This window comes from Chelonia mydas, chromosome 1 (genome assembly GCF_015237465.2).
Source record: "Chelonia mydas isolate rCheMyd1 chromosome 1, rCheMyd1.pri.v2, whole genome shotgun sequence".
Classification (NCBI taxonomy): domain Eukaryota; kingdom Metazoa; phylum Chordata; order Testudines; family Cheloniidae; genus Chelonia; species Chelonia mydas.
Genome location: NC_057849.1, coordinates 163,097,260 through 163,122,485, shown reverse-complemented (window position 1 = coordinate 163,122,485; position 25,226 = coordinate 163,097,260). Strand labels below are relative to the sequence as shown.

Genomic DNA, 25,226 nt, shown 5'->3' with positions numbered 1-25,226 from the left:
AACAAACTTTAGAAATATTAATAAGACAAGAAAAATTTTAATTCCATTTTGAAGTGTTGGTTGCTCATTAATTTCTCATCCTCTGCACACTGAAAATGCAGTGGTGTCTATCCCACCCCCAGTCTTCTCACGCCATAAGAACATAAAATGGTCAGCACGTTCCTTTCTTTCCAGATTGGACCAGCTCATCATCCCAGCGTAGTTGAATAGATTTCACTGTAAGTGAAGCATCTCGGATTTTTTAGCCTTGCACCATACAAGGTTAGGCTATAGAATTTCTTTAGTGAATTGACTCAAGCATTAGACTAATTTTACTCTAAGCCCAAAGTCCATAAATTACATATCTAAATTTACTGACAAGTACTAAATAAAAACTAAAACACTACTCTGATTGTACATGCAACTTCTGGTATAATTTACTTTGTAATCCTTTAGGGTAGAAATAGGATTTCAATGTCAAACTGTTTATCTTCAAATGTGAAATGAAGCACCAAAGTTCCCACTAGACATTTGACCTTCTAAGCAACATGAGAGTTAAAAAAAAACAAAAACAAAACAAAAAACAAAACCCACCCACACTAAAAAGTGTCCACCAGTAATTGTGTAGAGTAGTCATGAAAATTTACCTGCCCTGGAATAAGATCTACTTGCCCATCCATGACTATGGACAATGGTGAAAAATCACATCTTAACCACACAAATTTATTGTAAATCTTTTGTTAATAATTGATTTAAGTTACATATAATCATTTGTAACTCTCCAGATGGGTTTACTACATGCTTCATCCTGCACCTCTTAGCTAGAACATGGCTTGTACTCATAACAGACATTAATTGCCATTATTATATGAGGAATATGTGAGGAGTCAGGTGTCATTCATGCAACACATATGGACAAAAAAATATTAATCGCCTCCACAGCTTTTACCAGCAATACATACTAAGGTGACAGGAGCTTTTAAAAGTGTACAACACAAAGAGCTCAGCAATCAAATGTATTTGAAATATGTTCTGCAACCATTTTCAACAAGAAATATGGATGTTGCCTCTGTGAAGTAGCGTTACACGTAGTATCAAAAGCTGCTATTGTGATACTCGACTTCATTCATAGATGAGCTATGCCTCAAAATGCTGTAATTGCCTTGTTTTGTATAAGCAGCTTTAGTCCATGGTTTGTCAGGTATAATATATTAAAGCAGTTAATATAGCAATTTTTAATATACTTGTAATGAATGATAAAGCTAGATTTCTAGGCCAATGTAATTCCACTTCCGTTCATCTCCTCCCAGCAGTTTATACAAATCCACGTTTCTTTTTGGCAGGTTTAGCATTTGTAACTCTGAAGTAGCTGAAAAATATTACAATTTGTTTTAAAAACCAAATTCTGGACAATATTCAGTCCAAAGTCCAGTGTAACTTTATCCATTTTTGTTCCAAAACACACCCTCTTCTGGAGATCTGTTAGGATGACATACAAATACTGAGATTCAAAATTCTGGGACGTTGGTAGGCCATCAGCAGGTCAAATGTTTAAGATGGAGGCTGCTGCTAAGATTTCAAAATGTTTAATTTCCAAAAACTATCAGATTTTGCACTGCAAATCTCTGATAAGATCTTAACACTGCTCCCCATAAAATTGGAAAGTTAAATACTGTCATGAAATCCTTGAATATGATGCTGCATAGCAAAAATTTCTAAATGATGTAACTTAGTCATTTCCTCCCAAAGTCACTATTTCCTTCGTTATAATTGTACACACAATTTCACTTCACATAGTTTCTTGTGTTTTCAAGATTGAGTCCATGTCTGAAATCAAGAAGTTTTGTTTCTCTCAGTTTTCTATCGCCTCCATTAACATAGGCCAAGATTAAAAGAAGCCTGTATGTCTAAACTTAGGCTGTAAATCCATATTTCGGCACCAAAATAACTGGCCTGATTTTCTATAGTGCCAAGCACTCAACAGCTTCCCCAGAAGCCAATGGGAGTTGCTGAATGTTCAGCACTTTTGAAAATCATGGTACTTATTTAAGTGCCCAAATACAAATTTCAGACCCTAATTTTAGGCATCTTTTTTTCAAATCTTGGTTATTGTATCAAGCTTTGGCTACCAATATATAAATTATGTTATTGATTTTATAAAACATTTGTTAGTAAAATCAAAGCATGTCATGTGACTGATTTAAGGTAGAGTTCAACTACAGGAATGCTGTTTGAGAACTCCCTCTCCTTTACTGGAATGGGTTACCTAGGGAGGTGGTGGAATCTCCATCCTTAGAGGTTTTTAAGGTCAGGCTTGACAAAGCCCTGGCTGGGATGATTTAGTTGGTGTTGGTCCTGCTTTGAGCAGGGAATTGGACTAGATGACTTCCTGAGATCTCTTCAAATCCTAATATTCTATGATTCTAGTATACTTCTCATTTGATCACTTGTATTGAGAGTTGGTATTGCTACTACATTAAGGGGGAAAATAAAATGTTTATTGTATTTTTGTAACAATGAGTTCTCACAAAAAAAGCCTAGCAGTACAGTTATGTCACGAGCACCGTGTAAATTTAAAAATAGTCCACAGACTTCCTCTCCTCATTGCCACTTTGTAATACACATTCACTGCTGCTATTTAGCTCAAAATAGAGTCATCTTTTCTCAGAGTGTTTTACTTTATTTTTCTCTATTAACATAGATTACACTAATAGGCAGACACCTCACTGAAGGTTGTCAGAAGGTGAGAGAAGAGATATGCACCACACATTTGATATTATCAGGAAGTTGATTATAGCAAACTCAATGGAAACAGGAGGCAATTTATTTTAGGCTAGAATGCAAGTGCCAGAGTTGGAATTTTGATAGGTCACCAGAACATTTCTACTTGTACCAAGTGTGACACAGTATCTTAATTAGCATAAAAACACCCAGGTCAGAGCCTTTTAACATCCATCTCAAAGGTATTTTCAATAGTGACATGCCTACTAAAGTTAGAGCATTTGTTCAATAATAAAGTACCACCTAGTGAGTCAAGGCCATCACTTCTTTCAGGAGGCAGATCAATGATCTCTGGCAGGATCTAAAAATCTGCTTTGCATATGAGAATTTATGACACCACAACCCAAGTTATGTTATGAACAATTTGGATGAGACCAAAGACATCAAAGTGAAGTTGTGTTTCTACAGTCTTGCTCAGATTGAGAATACTATCATGAAAGTAGATGTGATCAGGAGCATCCACTGAATTAAAGCTACCCTGACATGGTTGTAAAACTTTAAAACTTTATTTCCCCAACATTAAGTGACCAGTGCTTCGGATGTTCCATGCCAAAAAAGATATTTTGAAAAGGTGGAAATATTTAGCCACTTTAGCAACTGTATTGGCTAAAGAGTCATGGGTGTTTTAAACTGGAGAATTTATATTAAATGTGGTTGGTTGTTAAAGTTGTTATTAAAAACTGCTCTCAGATGTAGATATCACACCAAAAAATGTATTTTTTCATTTAGAAGCTGAGTTATCAGCACTTGAACACAACGGTACAATGACACAGTGCTACTAGAATTAGGGCTGTGTATCAATTTTTCTTCCAAGATTACTTTTTTGTATCTTCTACATGAAATAATCTGTGCATCTGAAGGTGAATTATTTGGTTAAGTATAATGTTATGGCCAAAGATCTTCAGGTAGTTCAAATCATTATAGAGACTCTCAGTGCACAAAAGGGTCCTTTCAGGAATTAATGTCGTACAAAAAGTTCAGACACAATGTGACTATAAAGTTAATCAGAACCAAAACTGTGTCTGTTGAGAAGGGAACTACACTGCAGATGTGAACATCTAAGGTGACTGGGATGACAGAACAAAACATAGCTATGACATCACTGTAAAACAGCATAAGGAAACTTACAGTAATTAATCCATTTAGAACTCTATATACAATAATACATGTTTTTTATAAACCAAACAGATAAATAAGCTTCATTTTAAGTTACAAAAATATTAGAAGAAAGACCCTGCCTTTATACAGATTACATTTAAAGTATTCCCAGGCAAGATTATTAGGGTTAGACTTTTATGACCATCTTGTCAGAACAATCCTCTTTTCTTAAATTCAGCTGGCTGAGATATGTTCTTCTATGTTGTCCTCATCATTGAAGATCATTTCCTCTTTCTTCCCCCCCCCTCCCAGATCACCCCTAGTTCCTCAGATGGACCTTCATGATGCTCTTGAAAGATCTGAAAATCTTTCCATCTATTTGCTTCCCCACTTCTCTCAATTCTGAAGGCCCACCTCATGGCCCAGGAGAAGCTGGACAGGGCTTCATGTGGAATTTGTCAATGTCAATCCAAATAGCTACACCCCATATTCAAGAATGAAAGGTTCTATTGTCAAACATGTTTGATGCCCTTGGCCTGCTTCTCTCCATGGCAATGGATAGCTAATTGCAGGTGACTATATACAGCCTGTTGTATTATCTTCTAATATCCTTCCCATTTTGATAATAATTCAGAAGAGTTATGCAAGGAACTCTACTTTACTATCCTAAGTGAAGGAGAACAATTTCTGCCTCCCACCCAGTCTTTTGCTGATCTAGTGAACAAGAGACCAGGTCTGGTTCTCTCACACAGCAGTACTGAACTCAACCCTCTAGGGGTAATGCACTTTGAATATTCCTTTTTTAAGGGTGCGAGAATTTCAGTTGTATTTACTAACTGAAAATCAACAGGGATGTTAATTTTCTGACTTTTAATTTGTAAAACGCATGCATCTCTTGGTATATATTTATTTCTACTGGTCCTGTGATGTTTTTTGTCTCTCATCTGCATGTTCTTGCATAATTCTTTGGTATATATAATCTCCAACGTAAAAGGGACACCTATCAACTTGAAAAAGTCATTTTTAATAGTGGCAAAGTAGGGACAGGTATAGCATCTGAAACAAGCCTGCTTGAAAATTTCTGCTTTTATGATCACTTTTCAAAAAATGCTTCTCCCCCTCTGCTCAGTAAATATCCAGAATGTTGGAATAAACTCATCTGACTGTAAGGTCAACATCACAGGTTTTCCTGTATGCAAAGTACTGTCAATGTATGAGGTTAAACTGATAAAAATGGAGAAAACCATTTTCAGTGTCAATTTCTATAAGGTTTCAGAGTAGCAGCAGTGTTAGTCTATATTCGCAAAAAGAAAAAGGAGTACTTGGGGCACCTTAGAGACTAACAAATTTATTTGAGCATAAGCTTTTGTGAGCTATAGCTCACTTCACCGGATGCAATTTCTCTAAGCTCTTTCACATGTAAACACAGCAATTAAAAAGATTCAGGAATATTTTGATTTTTTTTAAAAGCTGACAATGTCACTTGAATTTATTTTCCTTCATGAAGTTGGTTTTCACTTCACTAAATAAAATCCCTTATGTACAAAGTCAAACAGCAAACCATACAACACTCTAATAAATTTAATAGTTTTGAGTAAGATCTAGGTTATAAGTTATGGTACCATTACCAAACAGATTTGAAAAAAAAAACCCACACACATTTTTATATTGAGTCAGTTATTTAAAAAAAGCACAAAAACAAATTTTTTTTTTTTGAGACCGCAAGATGTCCACGTGCCTTGACTGAATAACCAAGTGATCTTATCACTATAGCCACCATCCTCTCTCAAGCCACACCTTCCCTACAGTTGGTTATCCCCCACTTGTCACACTGGACAAGATTTTCACAATTGAACACTGATTTTGAATGTCCACTTTGAGGCACCTTAAAGCAGCCTGATTTTCAGAGGGTGTGTGCTCAGCACTTTCTGAAAATCAAGTCTCCAAGTTATCTCAATTTTTGAGCTTCCAAGAGGGAGCATCCAAAAAATCACGAATCGCTTTTAAATATCCTGGCCATCATGTCCACTATGAGATATTTTCAGGGTAAGGTCCATGTCCCTTCTACTTCTGTAACATACTCAGCAAATTTCTGGAAACTATATTAAATAATGTTATCCTTTTATATCATTCATGTCAGGCTCTTCTTTGTAAACTCCCACAACCAAATGTAAAAGATGGTTTGCTGCAATGTAAGTATTTTATTTTATTTTAATCAACCTGAAAATTAGAGCAGACTTTTGAGTGTTTACGTGGTAAAATGACCCATACTGGTAGAAACAAGTAAGGGGTATGTGAAAGACAGTCTTAACATACCTGTAGAAAACTAAATTACCTTTAAAATCTGCAGGTATTCACATGTAATTTTAAAAAAAAAAAAAATCAAGTAAACCAACTTTGGTATATACAAATCTAATGTGTTTTCAAATCTCTTCTCCTATAATGTAAATATTTAATAAGATTTAACACTTAAGAGATCATGTACCACAGGCAGTTACTAAAGCTTTGCATACAGCAGACCTGGATCAAGACAATACATATAAAATTAGCATTTCTGTAGACAAAAATAATATACCAAGTGTTCAGATTTTTTAAAAATTTATTTTCAGGAAAATAGCATTCTTTCAATGAATGTGTACAATTTCCTCCATGCACACAAAATTCAAGCTTAGAGCACAGATGTCATATGACCAAACACTAGGATGTCATAAAGATAACTGCTAAATTAAGTCTTATTTGGATGATTGCTGGAACAGTCTAAACATTAGACTGAGTCAGTCAGTCCCAAACTTTATCCTAGATTTAGAAGTAGGTTAACAATATATGGTCTCCATTTATGAGGAAACAGAAGACAAAATTAAAGTTTAAATGCTTGTTCTAGACCAAGCCAAATGTGTAAAAAGGCCAGTGTTAGCCATACACAAACAAGACAGAACTTTCAGTACACAGTTTGCTCTGAACTGTGTTAGTTTTCCGTAAATTTTAAATAGACGGCAAGGAAAGCAGCATAAACATCCTAGTTTAAGAAACAGGGTTTTTTTAAAAGTACACAAACTGAGCATAAATTGAAAAATATGCAAACAATATAAAATGAACTTACCAAGAAGTGGAATAGGTTGGGTGACTGGTGGAGGTATGTTAGTAGGTGCTACAGGTGGTGGAACAGTCCCAAATATTTTGGAACCATCACTACTTTCAGCATTCCCTCTTGATCCAGAAACCACAGTTGGAATGGGATTTCCAATAGATAAGTCTTTTGTAGTGTCTTCATTTATGCCAGCCACAGTAGCTGAGGAACAATTACATTAATATATGAAAAGCTAGATGTACTTTTTCCTGCATACACCTAAGTCCTTCTCTCTATAGTCCAGGGGTGGGCAAACTTTTTGGCCTGAGGGCCACATCGGGGTTCCAAAACTGTATGGAGGGCCGGGTAGGGAAGGCTGTGCTGCCCCCAACAGCCTGGCCCCCGTCCTCTATCCGCCCCCCTCAGAACCCCAACCCATCCAACCCCCCTGCTCCTTGTCCCCTGACCGCTCCCTCCCGGGATCCCCCGCCACTAAACCCCCAGGACCTCACCCCCTATCCAACGCCCCCTCTAAAGCCCCTTTTGGAATGTGGCCCTGCGAACACAGGCGGAGGACTCAGGAGGAGCACGGGCAGCTGCAGAGAAGCACACTTTCCCCTTCAAAACGCCTCTTCTCTCCGACCGGCTGCGCAGCCACCCTGTGCTCCTCCTGAGTCCTCCACCCGCATTCGCTGTGCTCCCGGGACCCGCACCTCCTGCCTGCTCCCCTGAGGCTGCAGGTGAGCCTCCCTCCTTGCTCTCCCCTGCCCCCGCAGTGCAGGTCCCCCCGCACATGCACCCCATGGGGGGTGCACCAGGGCTGAGCTGCCCGAGTGCCTGGTCCTGGGGCTCCCTGTTGTTGGGGGGCCCCGTGCCAGGGCACCCTGTGGTTACTGGTAAATCTGTCCTTGAGTTGCGCCGCCCAGCCAGAGCCAGCCATGCCACTGCGCTGTCTGGCAGGAGCTCGCACCCCTGCCACCCAGAGCGCCAGCAGCATGGGGAGCTGAGGCTGCAGGGGAGAGGGGAAAATGGGGGAGAGGCCGGGGGCTAGCCTCTCTGGCCCAGAGCTCAAGGGCCGTAGTTTGCCCACCTCTGCTATAGTCCCCTTAATCAATGTATACACACATACTTACAATTTGGGATGCTTATTCCTGGAGTGTGAGGAACAGATACTGGAGGGGTTATAGGAGGTGGCGGTCCAGGAGGAAGAAAACCTATATGAACACACACAAAAATTGACAAATTTTAACACTATGTACTCTTAGATCATATTTTATTTTTGCAGTTTTATTGCAGACACTTTTAAATGGTTATATGTTTAAATCAAAGTATATTCTCTGGAAGTACTTAATATACCTGGGGGCAAATGCATTGGATTGAATCCAGGTCGCAAAAATGGAGGTGGTGGTACACCAGGGCCAAACCCAGGAGGAGGGATCCCTAAAGGAGCCGTGAAAGTAGGTGGCTGAAGTGCACCAACTACAGGAGGACCTGATGGATGTGGTGGAACCGATGGATGTGGTGGAACCTACAGAGGAAGGAGGGAAGAGTTAGCCTCAAAACCACATGCATTTGGTGAGAAATAGTCTGCTGTGCTTACTTTGTTAGACAAGACAAAGTAACAAAATTTACTTTCAAAACAAAGTGATCACAGACGGCTGTGATTTTACTCAAAACACTGGAGAACACACAAAGCACCATTACATTAAATAGCAGTTCTGCTCTGAAAAGTGACTAGATAAAAATGGCACCTTATGAATAAGGATACGATTTGGTCATGTATTCTGTCGTATCTGAGCAGCCAAAAAGGGTACTTTTTACTCCTAATAGCACAGGAGGCCCATGATAGCTCTTGATTTAATAGAACTGTATTCCTTAGAACCTAACAACCACCATACTGGGTCAGACCAATGGTCCATTTAAGACAGTATCCTGTCTTCCGACAGTGGCCAATGCCAGGTGCTTCAGAGAGAATGAACAAAACAGGGCAACTGCACAAGAAGGGAAGACCCAGCTCAACTCTCAGATGCTAGGCTGAGTTTGCTGAGGCAGCTGAGAAGGAAGTGAGGTTGGTTCACCCCGACAGCCCCCTATAGCCTTGGGGTGGGGTATGAGGTTGTGTAGGGTGGATGCACGGGCTGAAATGACACAGCTAATGGAAATCTCGGATTGAAGGTGTTTGCAGTGCATGCACACCTGAAGCAGAGCACCCATAGGGACACTACTCAAAGAAGCAGCATTACTGCACCGTAACAATGGATATTTCTAATCTTTTAGTGAAGTACTCAAAGGCTAACTCAGCGAAGTACAGAAAACTTTTTTTTTCAAATTCTACAAGGGCTGTATTTGTTATTTTTAAGTAAATAGCAAGGAAAGTTATAAACTAATAGCATATGGAACTAGCTAATGCAGCCTGTGATAAACTAACAGATTGAAAGGTTACAACCCACCTGGTTAAGAAAACTCATGCAGTAACTTTTATTGGACCAAAGCTTAAGGGGATAAAAACAAGGTAGTGGAAAGAATCAAGTAAAGATTTGCCAGATATACTCAAGCACATCATCCACTAAAATATTCAGGAAGCCTGCCACTGCTGGTCATTGCCCAATACTGCATTTTCAATTAAGATTTTTCCAATTTTGTTTCTTCATCTTAGTTAAGCCAATGTCACAGGACCTATGGATTTGCACCTCATCTCCATCTTCTGTGATTTTTAAAGTTCTTTTGTTACGATCATTGAGACTTAGTTCAGCAGCTAGGCTCAGACCAGTTGCTTTTTGCTAAGGTGTGCTCAGCTGGGAGGTGAGACAAGGCTGAAGCTGCACTGCCTTTTTTTGGTAAAAAAGATTCAAGCAGTTGGTATCAGGTAGAAGCTGGATGTGGAAAAAGAAGATTATTTTGTGCCACACATTGCCAGGGTTACCAGTTAGCAGACAGGCATACCAGAATAAAAAAGGCTAAAGGCTACCTGAGATACTCTGACTTCTGTTTCCCTCACCCTCCCATCTCTATGATTAATTCATGAACTGACATGTTGAACTGTGATTTAAATATGTTTCTAGTTGCAGCTATCCAGCAGCAAATGGAAAGAAAAGAGTAACCAATCTTACCTGTGGAGGAGGTACTGTTATAGGTGCCGGTATGGGAACAGGAATTGGAACAGGCAATGCTTTAGGGATAGGTGACACTGGTTCATTATGTGTAGTTTCTGCACCTCCATTTTGAGCTACTTCATTTTCAGATTTCTTAGAAATTCCTTTCCACTCTACAGGAAATAAATGGAAGCAGTTCAGTTGAAAGAGTATGAATATTTAGTCACTATCGATTGCTAAGTAAAGCCAATGTGAAGATTATGTTGCAAAGAATCAGCTAGCTGTCTCTATAAACAAATTGTATGTAAAGGTGTTTCTGAAAATACAAACTGAAAATCGCTGTAAATACAGAGTGTACAACAAGCAGCCACTAAAGTGTGGCAAGTAAAATAAAAAAAATTTCTTCTAATAGACATTTAACAGCTGATGTGACTCAGACCTTTGCATTCAGAACTGCTGTTGCATTTCTGCAAAGGGTTCTGAAGCACATTGGCAACAATAATAAAAACAGTAGGATTGTGCTTGGAACAAGCTCTGTAGTCAGTAGGCGTAATTAGTTTTTCCAGGGCAAGGCGAAGGCAGCTTTTCCCTCTGATAATCACTACGTTTGGAGTGCTAATATTGTATTACTATCTTGCGGTACAACACGCTCCTGAGCAAAACAAAAAGAGAAAACACTAGTCAAGCACTACTAGAGGGGCATTAGCTATACCTCCAAACTCATTTTATAATGGAAAGAGGACATATTGAGGGGGGGGGGGGGGTGTGTGTGTGTGTGCGCGCGCGCACCCTATTGCCAATCAATGCTTTCTTAGAAACAAGCAGAGGAAAAAGCAAGAGGGAGGAAGCAAAAAAACTACATGAAGAAACAGTCCAGATATTAAATACAAAAAAGAATAAAACAGCAAGACAAAAGACAAGAGATTTAGAATGCCATTCTTGATGATGGAACACAAATGTTGATTTACTATTAACAGAAATGCTGCACTGAGATGAGACTCAAATAGTGGCTGAGATGATACAAAATGCCTGAAATCACTTAGGTTACTGGAAATAAAAAAAATTTGAGTAAAGCTGATGTGAAGTCTATCCCAGATTATCTCTGAATAAGCTTTCATATATTATCGCTCAGTTTAATGTATTCTTGGCTTTTTTGCTTATTAAAGCATTTATTTGGGAGAAAAACGACCCAGAGCTAGCTAAAAATTGAATAGAACAATGAAGAATGTTGAAACAACACTGATTGGCCCCTGAAGTTTCTCTCACACATCAATGGCTAAACTGTCAGAATCATCAAAAGTTGAGTGTTCCTATCACCAGTTCACAAAAACAGAGACAATAACTTCCAACTTTGAAGTAAGTTTTGGTCACATGGCACTTCTTAAACCACGAGTTAGTAATAAAAGCTATCACAGCACTTGTGTTGAACCTTGACTTGGTAATTCCTATTAAGTGGTTTACCACAATATCTATCACTATTTTCTTATTATAAACTTAACAAAACTTGCATTTTCAGTACACGTGCAAATATAGTTCAGGTCAAGACAAATAAAATACGTCTATACAATCAATATTAACATGTTCGTAAGTAACAAAAGTGATTTCTATTGAAACAAACCATTCACAGCTCTACTTAAATCAACCCAAAATAATTCATTTGAAGATGATTTAAAAAATCTGTGTATTTTACCTGGGCTAAGAGTTTCATTGTCCAGCATTCCTCCTTCACAAAAACTTTCAAGGTCTTCAGGCTTCACTTTGTCCCATGGTACGTAGGTAACACCTAATTCTACATCCCAATACTGCTTATAGTCTGGTTTAATTCCTTTATTTAAAGCCCACGCAATCTTAAGAAGAAGAAGAAAAAGGGAAAAAAAAAACCACGAGAGTCAGAGCCCAGCTGCATTTTAACCTTTTTTGTTCAGTACTCAGAAAATATGCACTTAACATTAAACAGCATTCAGCATCACAACGTAGGTCAAGAGGCAACTGAAGGATTCTGTGTCCAACCGGAGTTGCAGGAGAAATTTAGGCCATTATAAATACTGGAATTTAACCAAATTGTCTGGGCTAATTCTCCTATATATTTTGTAAAAGATGCTAAAAGATTTTGATATATTCTAAATGATCCCAAATGGCCAGCACTTCAATTCGGTTTCATTCAAGAAGACAGCACCTAACGCTCTAAAATGATATTGGGTCACTGATTTAATACTGATTCAGAAGAAAGAATGCCACTACTGAATCAGCTTCACTTTATTTAGTACTCTATTTTCATTGAGGGTTTCCTCACAAAGATTACAAGACAAAGGGAATTTAAGACAGGCACCCTTTTGTCAGCTTAAGAGAAACCCTTGTTAGTGACCTGGAAGAGGAGAAAGGATCCAAATTCCATCAACTTCCATGTACCAAATGCTCACCAATAACCAAACTAAGTAGGGCATTCACCTAGGTTACTGAACACCGTGCTATATATAAAATATTAAATTTAAAGATTACTGTAAGTTTTAAAACTGAATCTATTATAAAATTTTTCAAAGTAGTACCTTTATAGATTTCTGATTGACTTTGAAGTTGCCTCGGCTCAGTTTTTGTAGGGCGCGGTAAGCATCCTGTCTGTGAACCATTACAATATAGGCACATCCTCTAGGCGGTATCATCTGTTACAACATGTATAGGAACAACATTATTTAAGCTGCTACACTTGGTAAAACAAAAGGTAACCTATGTATAATTAAACAGAAGTAGGCTGGAACAACAGTCTTGCACGTCAGGGAGTACTTTGGATGAGTTAGAGGGCATAAACAGATCTAATACTTATTAATAGATATCCTTTTAAACTAATATCAAGACAGACATTAATATTTATCCATCTAAAATTCCTGTTCAAAGAGAGTGTAGCCTGGTAAGCAAGGGGACAAGTGCTTATGCCACAATGTAGATATTTCACATGAGGGAACATGCTGATGAAAAGTACTCCATCCTGAATATGGCTGAGAATGGCATATACGTAAGTTAGCTCCAAGATCATGGCATTTTTAATGGTTGCAGGAGACGAGTTCCTCTAATACATTAGCACTTTGTTTTTGTTTTTCTAAAAACTACAAATTGCCACCTACACCTCTGCTTTCAGTTTTCTCTTCAAATGGTTGTAATCATTTTAAGAATCGTCATTTTTTAAAAGCTATTTTTGCAAAGCTTCCTCTAATTTGTTTTGAGGAGTGAGAGGTAGCAGAGAGAAGCTAAGGCCAAATTATGGATTTTTTGTTTTTTATTTTTTAAGTTTCACTGCTAGTAGAACCATAAACTAAATCAAAATAATAAAAAATTAAGAGATACTGCTGTAAGATTAAACAAAGTGGGAAGAAAAGTGTACTAGCAGAATATTACATAAACAAAGTTTCTGCAATCAAGGGGTCTCCACACAATCAAACTTAGGGCAGGAGAATGGAGGACAACAGCTGTGCAGCAAGCATCCCGCAGCTAAGCTCCTCATCCACCATCTTTTGCTTGGGTCTCCTTAGACAAAGCATGGTGCTCATGAAATTGGAGTACTCTTCCGGGTTAACCCCAACAACAACGATGCTTTTAAAAGCAAGTCTCTTGTAGCAACCACTTCATATTTTCCACAAATTAAGAGTGGCAATAGTTCAAAAAAGATGATGGTATAGAGAAAAAGGTAAGTGTTGATCTTGAGAATGAACACTGAAACAAAAAGTTTTAAATAAATGAGTTGTTTATATAATAAAAGGCCTCTTTATAGCAAAGGCATATCATGACCTTTGCTTGTATGTCTCTATTTATACTCACATTTATAGATTCAATCGGGCCAAACTCCTCTAAAAGACTTCCAACATCCTGCTGAGTTGTTCTTTTGTCTAGTTGTCCTACCCAGAGTGTAGTACTACATACTAGAAGAAAAATAAAGTCTGACACTTAGGACTTGACTATTAGCACTTTTAAATTGTACTTTTGCAATATAAAGGCTGTGTTAAAATGGCCATTAAAGATAAATTGAAGCTTTTTTGTTGGGTTTTTTTTGTTTGTTATAATTCAAGTGTTTATAATATTACAAAGTAAATATCTTTTAAAACAAAAACATCTGAAAGTTATTTCCTTTTTTCTTACCTGCCTGGAGCTGACTTCAGGGTTCTGTTTAGCCATGACTACAGCACAACCATTCTTAGACTGTATGCATAGATTTCCAAATTATAAATAAATACTTAGTTGATTTGGAATTTTAAAGAGTCATGAATTTTAAAATTCGTGATAGAAAGGGGGGAAAAAATTGTTTTTACTGCTGTGTCATTGCAGACCTGTGGATTTCCCAACAAATCATGGTGAATAAACCCCAACAAGGCAAATACTGACTCCCAATGCTTCAGACTTCAATTGCAGGCCAGGATGACAGATTCTAGATAGGTGACAATACATATATGAAAGATCTTGCTAGCAAGGTGATACCTGGCAGGCACGAGGTAAGAGGCCTCCCTTCCAGCAGAAAGGACAAATCAATTAGAATGGATGACAGATCCCTCCTCTTAAGTGGTTCCCTTCTCTGGTTAGTAGATGGAAACACTTATTGATTAGAGGGTTTTGCTTTTTTTTTTTTTTTTTTAAAGTTAGGAAGGAATAGTGTCAGGGATGTGTAGACAAGAAGTGTGTTTAAATTTATTACAATTAACTTTGTTCTTTAGGCCAAAAATGGAACAGAGGTAGTTCAAAATACAGGCTTCCATAACCACCACTCCAAAAGTAAGTATGGCAGAATTTGACTCATGGCATCTATCTTTTTCCACTCCCCTGCAAGCTGGTGTAGAATGGCTAACCCTAGACACCTTGGCTCTCCCAGCAGCAACAGACATGACAATGAAATCAGGAGAGGGGTTGGAAAAGAAGCACCTGAGGCACTTGGTAGGTCTTTTCACCTCTAATAATAAAAACATGTGAAAGTGCGCTGCCCAGATGTGTCTGGCTAGTCAAGAAGTCCCTCATTAACAGGCAAAGTAACCCTGCTTCAGCCTTTACCCACAGATATCAAAGAGGATAGGTCTTCTCCAGGACTGACACTAAATTCAAGATCTTTTATTTTGTGTACTGACTCCAGGAACTACTTCATATCCCCAGGATAAACAGACGAAATTTCCATTTTTTTTTTTTTATCTAGAACTGTAGACAACACAAGGTTCAGTATCAGCTCCCACATCCTCCATGCCAAAGTCCTTCCGATTCAGACAGATCTACAGTGCTGAAGAGTAGAGAAGAGGAACCAGGCTGCTCAACTTGATGAGGCAGACATATTGTGAGAACTGCAGATTTCTTGGGAGAAGCCAAAGAACAAGAATGGGTGCAGACTGGGCTTCCCTCTTTACATAGCTGGAGGAATCCCAAGGTACAGAGGTATCCCAATAAGGCTACACTATCAAAGTATAATAGAACCCACAAAAGGGAGATGGCATGAATTCACTCTAACAGCTTTGGAATAGGAGGAGAGACGAATCCCATTATGGTTTGGGATTGTTTCTTCCCAGGGTGCATTCAGGCACACCTCAAAGCCCAACCCAGATGGCACCAAGCTTAACCCAGGCAATCCTTAGCACTGAGACTGACATGGAGGAGACTCGTCCCTTTGTCTGGCCTTTTAGATGGCCCTTGTAGGGGAAGAGGCAACAATCCTGGCACAAGAAAGTTCCCTTGATCTTTAGGAGATCCAGTGTTCATTTGACAAATTGTCATCAGGAGATGCAACTGCAGTTTGAGGACATTCCCCTTTCCCCCCGCCCTCCCTCAGATCCAGGTCTTTGTTTTTCCCCCTCACCTCCAAGTTCCTCCTATATTCGATGGTAGAGATCAGAGGGAACTCAAGGTCATCTGACAGACCAGGCCTAACTGCACCGACACATGACACAGTGACACATCTCCATAGTCAAAAGGGAATAGCAACCAAGTCAAATCTAGGACTACCATCAGCACTAAGAAGTTAGCCCTGGTGGTGCTGACAACATTAGAATCTCAAGCAGCACGGGATGACTTTCAAGCATTGAGAGCTCTCTGGCACCAGCACTTACTGAAAGTGCATTGTCTGAGGCTTTACATCAGTCAAAGATTTCAAGGCCAGACAAGAACCATCATGATCATCTAGTCTGACCTCCTGTATAACACAGGCCATAGAACTTCCCTAAAATAATTCCTAGAGCATCTCTTAGAAAAACATCCAATCTTGATTTTGGCATGTTTCTGTAAGAGTTATTTCATTCAAACTAAGGCAGCAACAGTTAAAGCAGCAGTCCCTCATCCTCTCTCTCCCCCTCCCACCAGTCTGTCATATCGACCACACAACATGCAACGAGGCAGGCATCATTAGATTGCAAAATACTTGGGCCCTCTGAAAATGCTCAGAAGTGATTTTTCACTCATTTATAATTTGTCCACAAATCTCTCTAACCTGTCAAAGGAATTGTGTCTAGTTAAGGGTTTTAGAAGCCAAGTTCCCTGCTTGAAATTTCAACTGTTTTAGGTGTAACGTTTATCTGGAATTGTAGCAATTTCTTCAGTCTCACAAAACTCAAACTGTTAAAATAAATTTCCTCACTTTTTCACAAAATTCACCTGTTTACAGAGAAAATCTTGAGTACCTGAGAAATGATGCTATAATAAGAACAATTTTGCACTAAAGCTTCCTTTCCTTTGAAAGTAAAATGAGCAAAGGCGAGCACTCACCACTAACAGTTTCTGATTTGATTTGAGGAAGGCCTTTTGACCTGCGTTCTCTCTCTTTTTCTCGTTCACGCCTCTCCTGCGACCGAGATCTAGGAGAGTGTCGGCGCCTATCCCGAGATCGGGAACGAGAGCGACGATGACGCGATCTTCGAGATCGAGATCCAGACCTCGATCGTCTCCTTTTTGGAGATCTAGTTTTAAATAAAAATATTAACATACAATGCTTTGCCTAAAACACACAGTATAAAAATCTGTTTGACTCATCGTGAGTGAAAGTTCAACACTTGCATTTTTTTAAACTTTGAAATCAAGCATTAGTGTGCATACACACTAGACATTTATACATAACAATACATAGTGTATCCCAAATAAGTATTTGTACCAACAGTAAACTTAAGTGATTAAACATACTTTATCTATGCTACAAATTTATTGTAATTTATTAGTCTTTCAACTTCTGATATCTCTATCACTTTTATCTTTCTCTTGTATTATGGCACTAAATCCAGTATCTATTATATCACAGAACGTACTTGCAGCTATAAGGGAGGAAAACTTTTCTTACAAGTTAATGACTAAAAAATTAATAGAAATGTCAGTGAAAAAGACGGTTACCTACCTTTCAGAACTATTTTTCTTTGAGATGTGTTGCTCACGTCCATTCCAAGTAGGTGCATGGGCGCCACGTGCACAGTCGTCGGAAGGTTCTTCCCCTAGTGGTATCTATCAGGTCAGTCCAGGAGCCCCCTGGAGTTGCACTATATGGTGCCGAATATAGCGCCCTGCCAACCCGCTGCCACTTCAGTTCCTTCTTGCCAGTTGGCTCTGATATAGAGGTAGGCAGGTGGGTCTTGGAATGGACCTGAGTAACACATCTCGAAGAACAACAGTTAAGAAAGGTAGGTAACTGTCTTTTCTTCTTCGAGCGCTTGCTCATGTTGATTCCAAGTAGGTGACTCCCAAGCAGATGGTAGGAGGAGGGGTCGGGGCTCACGGAATCGGTGATTGAAGCACTGCTCTGCCGAACGCTGCATCGTCCCTGGCCTGCTGAGTGATGTCATAATGAGAGGTGAATGTGTGGATCGATGACCATGTTGCGGCCCTGCACATCTCCTATATGCAATGCAGCTGAGGATGCTTGAGCCCCTGTGGAATGCGCTGTCAATGCCAGGGCTGGCACCTTAGTGAAGTCATGGCATGCCCAAATGCAGGATGTGATCCATGAAGAAATTCTCTGGGACGACACCGGGAGGCCTTTCATTCTGTCCCCTACTGCGATAAAGAGTTGGTTTGATTTACTAAATGGTTTTGTCCTTTCGATGTACAAAGCCAAAGCCCACCTGATGTCTAGGCTGTTGGCATGTGGTTTAGGGTAAAACATCCTGGCTTGTATGAAACTGATACCACCTTGTGAAGAAAGGCCGGATAAAGCTGCAACTGGAGCTCGAGGGCCGGATTAAAAGGCTGGATGCGGCCCCCAGGCCATAGGTTGCCCACCCCTGCTCTAGTGGATGGTTTCCTGCTGCCAAGGAGGACCTCTCTAACAGGCTCTGAGCATGCCAACTCCATGGGGTTTAGCCATGAAGCTTCCATGCCGTGAGGTGGAGAGACACGAGGTTGGGATGCTGGAGGTATCCGTGGACCTGGGTGATTAGGTTCAGCACGAAAGGCAAGGCGATTGGCGTGTCTACCGACAGTTCCAGGAGCGTGATATAACAGTGTTGGCAGGCCTAAGCTGGACCTATCAGTATGACAGACACACTTTCCCTTCTGACCTTAAGCAGGACCTTGTGAATGAGCAGGAAGGGTGGGACGAATAGAACAGGTGGTCCTTCCAGGGAAGGAGAAATGTGTCCATGATCAAGTCAGGGCTGTGGTTTAGGAAGGAGCAAAACTGCTGACACTTTCTGCTGAGTCTTGTCGTGAACAGATCTATCTAGGGAACCCCCCACCACTGGCAGATGCTGTTCGCAATGTCCAAGCGAATGGACCACTTGTGGTTGTGGAAGGACCTGCTGAGATGGCCCGACAGCTTGTTCTGGGATCCTGGAAGGTAAGATGCCTCTAGGTTTATTGAGTGGGCTATGCAGAAGTCCCACAGCTTGAGGGCTTCCTGGTATAGGGGAAAGGAGCATGCTCCACAATGTCTGCTTATATAAAATATTGCTGTTGTATTGTCCATCATGACTGATATACATCTGCCTTCCAGATGGCATTGGAACGTTTGGCAGGCTAGGCGAACCATTCTCTGCTCCCTGACATTGATGTGAAGTGAGAGCTCTGCTTGAGTCCTGAGGGCCCCTAGGTGTGCTCCCCACCCCAACGCTGATGTGTCCGTGACTAGGGACATTGAGGGCTGGGGCCTGGAGAAGGGCACCCCTGTGCATACCGCTTGAGGATTGAGCCAGCATAGGAGGGACTCTATAACAGAAGAGGGAGTGAAACCAGCTTATCCAGATTGTCTCTCTTTGGTTGGTACATTAATGCCAGCCAAGCCTAGAGAGGCCTGAGCCACAATCTTGCATGCGGCCATGTGACCTAGCAGCTTCAAGTAGCTCTGTGCCATCACGGTGGGAAAACGCCTTAAGTCCTCTATGATAGAGCAAATGGCTTGGAAGCGAGGCTCTTGTAGGAATACCTGTGCGTGAGTGGAGTCCAGGATTGCTCCTATAAACTCTCTCCTCTGAGTAGGGGGATAGGGTTGACTTTGGCACGTTCAGCAATAGACCCAGTCTGTCAAAGGTTGACCGTATTAGGTTTACATGCGCCTCTACCTACATGTTGGAGTGGCCCCTGATAAGCCAGTTGTCGAGATATGGGAACACCTGCACCTGCCGTCTCCTCAGGAAAGCAGCGACAACTGCCATGCACTTGGTAAACACATGAGGGGCTGCTGACAGGCTGAAGGGGAGGACTGTAAACTGATGAGTGCGGTTCACTACGAACCTGAGGAACCTCCCGGGGGACAGGACTATCGATATATGAAAGTATGTGTCCTTCAAGTCGAGGGCAGCATACAAGTCCCCTGGGATCCAGGGAGGGAATGATGATGGCAAAGATACCATGTGAAACTTCAGTTTCATGAATCTGTGAGGTTTTGCAGCTCGAGAATGGGTCTGAGACCCCCCTTTGGCTTTCGGGATTAGGAAATATTGGGAGTAGAATACCTTTCCCCTTAGCTCCTGAGGAACCTCCTCTACTGCTCCTGCACTTAGGAGCATTTGCACCTCCTGTATAAGAAGTTACTCATGAGCGGGGTCCTTGGAGAGGGATAGGGAAGGGGGATGAAGGGAGGGGAGGAACAGAATTGGAGAGAATATCCCAATTCTACTGTGCACTCTACCCAGCAGTCTGAAGTTATCTGGGCCCACGCACAATAGAAGTGGGATAGACGGTTCAAGAAACAGGGAGAAGGATCCAGGATGTGGTCTGGTGCATCGCTCAGGTGCACCCTCAAAAGGCGTGCTTGGAACTGGAGGGCTGCCTTGTCAAACCCTGGTCTTGGCTGGGTGGGGACTGGGGAGGCCTATGTCTATTGTTCCTGCCCCGCTTCCTAGAGTAGTCCTTCCTAGGCTGTGTAGCATAAAAACACCGAAGAGGCTGGGGCTTAAAGTGCTTTCTCTGTGTGGCTGGTGTATATAGCCCCAAGGATTTCAATGTTGCCCATGAATCCTTCAGATTATGGAGTTTGGAGTCTATCTGCTCCGAAAACAATCCAGAGTCTTCAAAGGGCAGGTCCTGTATTGTTTGTTGGAGGGACCTACAGCCGTGAATTCCTCCTCATGGAGATAGTGGAGAACATGATTCGCGTGGCCGAGTCTGCCGCATCCAGGGCAGCCTTCAATGGGGTCCTCGCCACTGCCTTGCCCTCCTCCATGATGACTGTGAACTCTGATTTTGAGTCATCAGGGAGCATCTCCTTGAACTTCGTCATGGTAACCCATGAGCTGAAGTTGTAGCAGCTCAAGACCACTTGCTGGTTTGCAATACAAAGCTGGAGCCCCCATCTAAGTGAAGTACACGTTTCTACCGAAGAAGTCCAGCTTCTTTGAGTCCTTGGACTTGGGCACTGGGGCCTGCTGCCCCTGCCTTTCCCTCTCATTCACAGCCGCTACCACCAGCAACCCTGGCTGTGGAGGAATGCAAAGGTACTCATACCCCTTTGAGGGTTTGAAGTACTTTCTTTCTATCCCCTTAGCAGGCGTCTGCCAGAGTTTGATGGTGGCCTACATAGTATTTATGAGAGGCAATGCCACCTTTGAGGGGCCTTCTGATGCTAAAATGTCCACCATGGGGTCCAGACTCCACCACCTCCTCGGCCTGGAGCCCTAGTTTCTGGGCCACCCTCCACAGTAGCTCCTTGTGAGCCCTGTTGTCAACAGGGGTTGGAGCAGTTGAAGACCCTGCCACTACCTTGTCAGGGGAGGACGATGACGACGCCCTGGGTGATACCAGGCCTTCCTGACCCTCAGGCTTGCGGGTTTCACTCTGTGCAGGGTCCTCGTGTTCAGTGCTGGGGTTGGCCCTGATGCAGATTCCAGTGCCGACCTCTGCGCCAAACTCCATACCCACTTTGGTGCCACACGGTGGTAAGCAGTCCCTGGCCAGTAGAGGAGCACATGCTTCCAAGGCGATGGACTGGGACCCCCTGGAGTAGGAACCCTGGGCCTGGTAATATGCATACAGGGTCCAAAAGCGCCATTGCGCGGGCACCTGCCATCGTGGGGGGAGCTTGCCCTGTCTCCTGCCTGTAATGGCACTGCTCTGATCGGTGCTGGCTACGCTTAGAGATGTATGACTCCACCTCAGTCTGATGCCTGACTCCGAGCATGGAGACCACAGTAGTGCAGGCGATAGGTGCTGCATTGTGGCTGGCTTACTTCTGGGCAGCGCTGGAAGTCTTGTATCCAATGCTCTCTCTTGGCGGGGGACTGAGGTGCTATCATGGCCATCAGGTCCCTGGCCACCTCAAATGTGTTCAGGGTGGAAGGGAGCTCCAACTCCTCCATGTGGTACTCCCCTACGGGGGAGTCCATTGGCACCGGACTTGACGGACCCCTCTGCAGGCCCAAAGTTGGAGGTGGGATAGGCGCCAGGTTCCCTGACATGGGATGCATGCGGTTAGCGCTCTCTCCAGTTGCACTCACCGTGAGCGAGCGCCTTCTGTCAGTTTTCTTGTGAGGCACTGTTGAGTGAGAGCAGTGCCGGGCTGTCACAGAAGGGGCGGACTTCGGTGCCAGAGAATAACGGTGCCGAGGATCTCTAGGTGCAGAGTCCTTCCTTGGCGCCATAGCCTCTCTAATTGAGGCCGGCGCACTCCGCACCAAGGTACAGGGTGTCGGGTCTGGCTGGCCCAGTGCCAGTTGGGGACAAAGGGCTCCCTCCGTGAGGAGCTGTTTAAGTCTGAAGTCCCTCTCTTTTTTAGTCCTAGGATGGAATCCCTTGCAAATCCGACACCAATTTGTCTGATGGGATTCCCCAGGCACCTCAAACAGGACTTGTGGGGATCGCCTTTTGACATAGATTTATGGCAGGTGCCACATGCCTCAATTCCTGGGAAAGGGGAAACAAATTGGGGTGAGAACCCTCCCCCCCAAACAGAAACTAAGCTAACCACTACTAAAACACTAATTCTACTCTATTTATAGATGCAACAACAGAAACCACTAGGAGAATGCAAGAGAAGACACGCAGCTCCAATGACCGTCATGGGTGGTAAAAAGGAACTGGAGTGGCAGCGGGTTGGCAGGGCCCTATATGCAGCGCCATGAAGGTGCAACTCCAAGGGGCACCGACCCAACAGGTACTGCCAGGGGAAAAACCTTCCGACAACTGTACATGCGGCGCACGCACACCTACTTGGAATCGACATGAACAAGCACTCAAAGAAGAACAATACCACTTTATTATTTAAGCTAAGCAAACCTAGGCCTGGCAGGTATTTCAAGGTAATCCTCCAAAAAAACCCAAGTAAAGTGCTGCAAAGGAGTGGCCCTGGTAATTTAGTAGGCGGATTTGCCACATAAATACAGGTGGCTTTTAGCCAGCGTGGAACCAGTATCCCATGACACTGTTGTGATACGCTGTCTTTCTGATAGGCAAAACCTACAGCCCACAAAATCATTCAAGAGCCTATGGATCTTTTTGTAAAAACAGTGTTGAGAACTCTAGAATCCTGGTACAAATTAAATAATGACATTCTGTCTATTTAAGATTTCTCCAGTAACTGCAAAGGGAGAAGTTATTCTTCACTTCTACCAGAAGAGGAGAAATGTGATGTTGATGACTCTGAATGACTCTCATTCCAGTCAAGTAGCAGCTGCACTTCAGGGATATAAGTGTGATCCCTATGTATCTACTGCAGCTACTTATTTGGTCCCCCATTATTGTAGTATCCGAGCACTTCACAATCTTTAAATGTATTTATCAACACAACACACACTGTGAGGTAAGGAGATCATTTTACCCATGGAGAAGTAAGGCATAAAGATACTAAGGACTCGTCTACACCAGGAAATTTACTAGCATAGTTATACCATATATCCTTTGTGCGTACTCTTATTCCTGAATAAGTGTGTCCACATAGGGATTTATACTGCTGTCCCTATAGTGGTAAATTATACCAGTAAATTTCCCAGTTTAGACAAGCCCTTAGTGACTTGCTCAAGGTCACCCAGGAAGAGCAGGGAAATGAACCCAGGATCATCAAGTCCCTGGTTACCACACTAACCATAGGGCTATCCTTTCTCAACACACACTTAGTAAAGCACTTTGAATCCTTTTGATGAGATATGCTAAAGTTAAATATATATATAAAAAAATAGCATACATGTATTTTCAGTGCTAGAAAAAATTACATTAACTTACCTTGATGCCGATCTAGATCTTGATTTTCTGTTATCAGAAACATGTCGTTTAACTTCCTGAACACAGGGCTGTTCCACCTCCATATCCTAAAATGCCCCACAAGTTAAAATGCTGTAATTACTGCAAGTATTAATTTTATTCCAGTTTGTGACTAGACTCAGTCTACCAAACAAGTTACATGAAATTGATTCTAGATATCTAACTATGAATTTAAAACCATGATATGACTTTGTCCAAAACAAATTTTACTGTTTTATTCACCAGTGCAAAAAATTTTAATAAGCACAATACATTTGTGATAAATACTATTAATACATCAACATTTTAAAAACTCAGACAAAACTTCAATTTTTAAATTGTTGATTTTTCTCCAAGCTTAGTTAATTTCAGCATGTTATATTAGGTATAATAAATGTTTCTACAGTAAGAATGGGGTACGAATAACTAATGACAGTCAAGCGAAAAAAACACTTGTTGATTTTTTTAAAACCTATTGTTGTTACAAGTAATGTCCAAAGTCACCTGGTCTGTGTCTCGCAATGTGTTCTACAACAGTAAGCCCCAATAGTAAAAGATATTTGCTCTAATTGCCAATTCAAATTCTCCACTTATAAACTTTAAGTATTTTGTTTGAGCATTTTCTTTTAATTGAGCACCAAAAGATTAAATCACTCTTGTGGGGAGGAGACTAACGAGCTCTTCTGGGCCTGTTCAGCACAAATGAGGCACACCTGCAAGGTTTGTTCTGCCTGGAAGGGTGAGCTTAAAAAAGAGAAAAAAAGAAAAAACCTGGCACAGGAAAAGGCGGTGAACAGGAGGAGGACTGTTCCACCTCAGAGACTGCTGACAGCAAGAACAGGCCAGCTGAGAGGGAGACGGTGAAACTGCCCCCTTACAAAGCAGCTCACACCCCAAGAGGATGACCTGGAGGTAGCCCCCACTGAAAGACAACAAACCTGCTGACAGACTAAGCCCAAAGGGCTGAATCCAGAAAGACTGCCTGATATTCAGGTCACTTTTGCCTTTGGTTTCACACAGATTCTCCTCTCTCATAAGGGAAAGAGGGGAGAGGACCTTTCTTTTGTCTGTTTTACTCAGAGAACTCCTCATGTGCTACTAACTGGGGAAGGACAAACTGGAAGCAGGGACTCGAGGGAGCCCCTGCCCCCCAGTCTGCCACAAGGGAACTCTGCTCTGAAATGTCTTATGAGGCCCAATGTGGGGCTCCCCATTCCTGCAAGCTTTAAGCAAAGTCTATAGGAGGAAGTTATACTGGGTGGATTATGGGGGTTGCAGATGATATAATGGAATGACAGGAGGGTAGGGGGGAGTCTTATCCATATTTTAAGAACTTGAGGTTTAAATGCTTAACACGCTTTCTCCTCCCTCTCCTTTCCAAAGAAGGGAGCATGACTCCATCCTGCTCTTTCCCATGCCTCCCAATCTTCCACTGTCCTCTCCATATTCCTTTTCTCAGAATTTTTCTACTATCAGGTCTCTCTGGTCAGAGATACCTACAAGGAAGGCAAGGTGTCATTTCCATGAATTGGGAGATGAAATGTTATCAAGCAACCACAGACCCAGTCTCTCATTATCAAGCAACCACAGACCCAGAGTAAAAA

The 25,226-nt window shown here is 41.8% G+C and overlaps 1 protein-coding gene across 2 annotated transcripts in view; it reads right to left on the bottom strand.

Annotated features, from left to right (window-relative positions):
- Positions 1 to 25,226, bottom strand: part of SCAF4 (SR-related CTD associated factor 4) — an 81,088-nt gene that overhangs the window by 10,162 nt on the left and 45,700 nt on the right. For both annotated transcript variants that reach the window (XM_037905235.2, XM_037905228.2), the window contains exons 11-19: positions 23,605 to 23,690; positions 16,738 to 16,928; positions 13,828 to 13,928; positions 12,564 to 12,677; positions 11,708 to 11,864; positions 10,036 to 10,190; positions 8,282 to 8,453; positions 8,059 to 8,139; positions 6,959 to 7,147 (exon numbers count right to left, since the gene is read on the bottom strand). In XM_037905235.2, the coding sequence (XP_037761163.1) occupies positions 6,959 to 7,147; positions 8,059 to 8,139; positions 8,282 to 8,453; positions 10,036 to 10,190; positions 11,708 to 11,864; positions 12,564 to 12,677; positions 13,828 to 13,928; positions 16,738 to 16,928; positions 23,605 to 23,690 (1,246 nt within the window). The remainder of the gene's footprint in view (positions 1 to 6,958; positions 7,148 to 8,058; positions 8,140 to 8,281; positions 8,454 to 10,035; positions 10,191 to 11,707; positions 11,865 to 12,563; positions 12,678 to 13,827; positions 13,929 to 16,737; positions 16,929 to 23,604; positions 23,691 to 25,226) is intronic.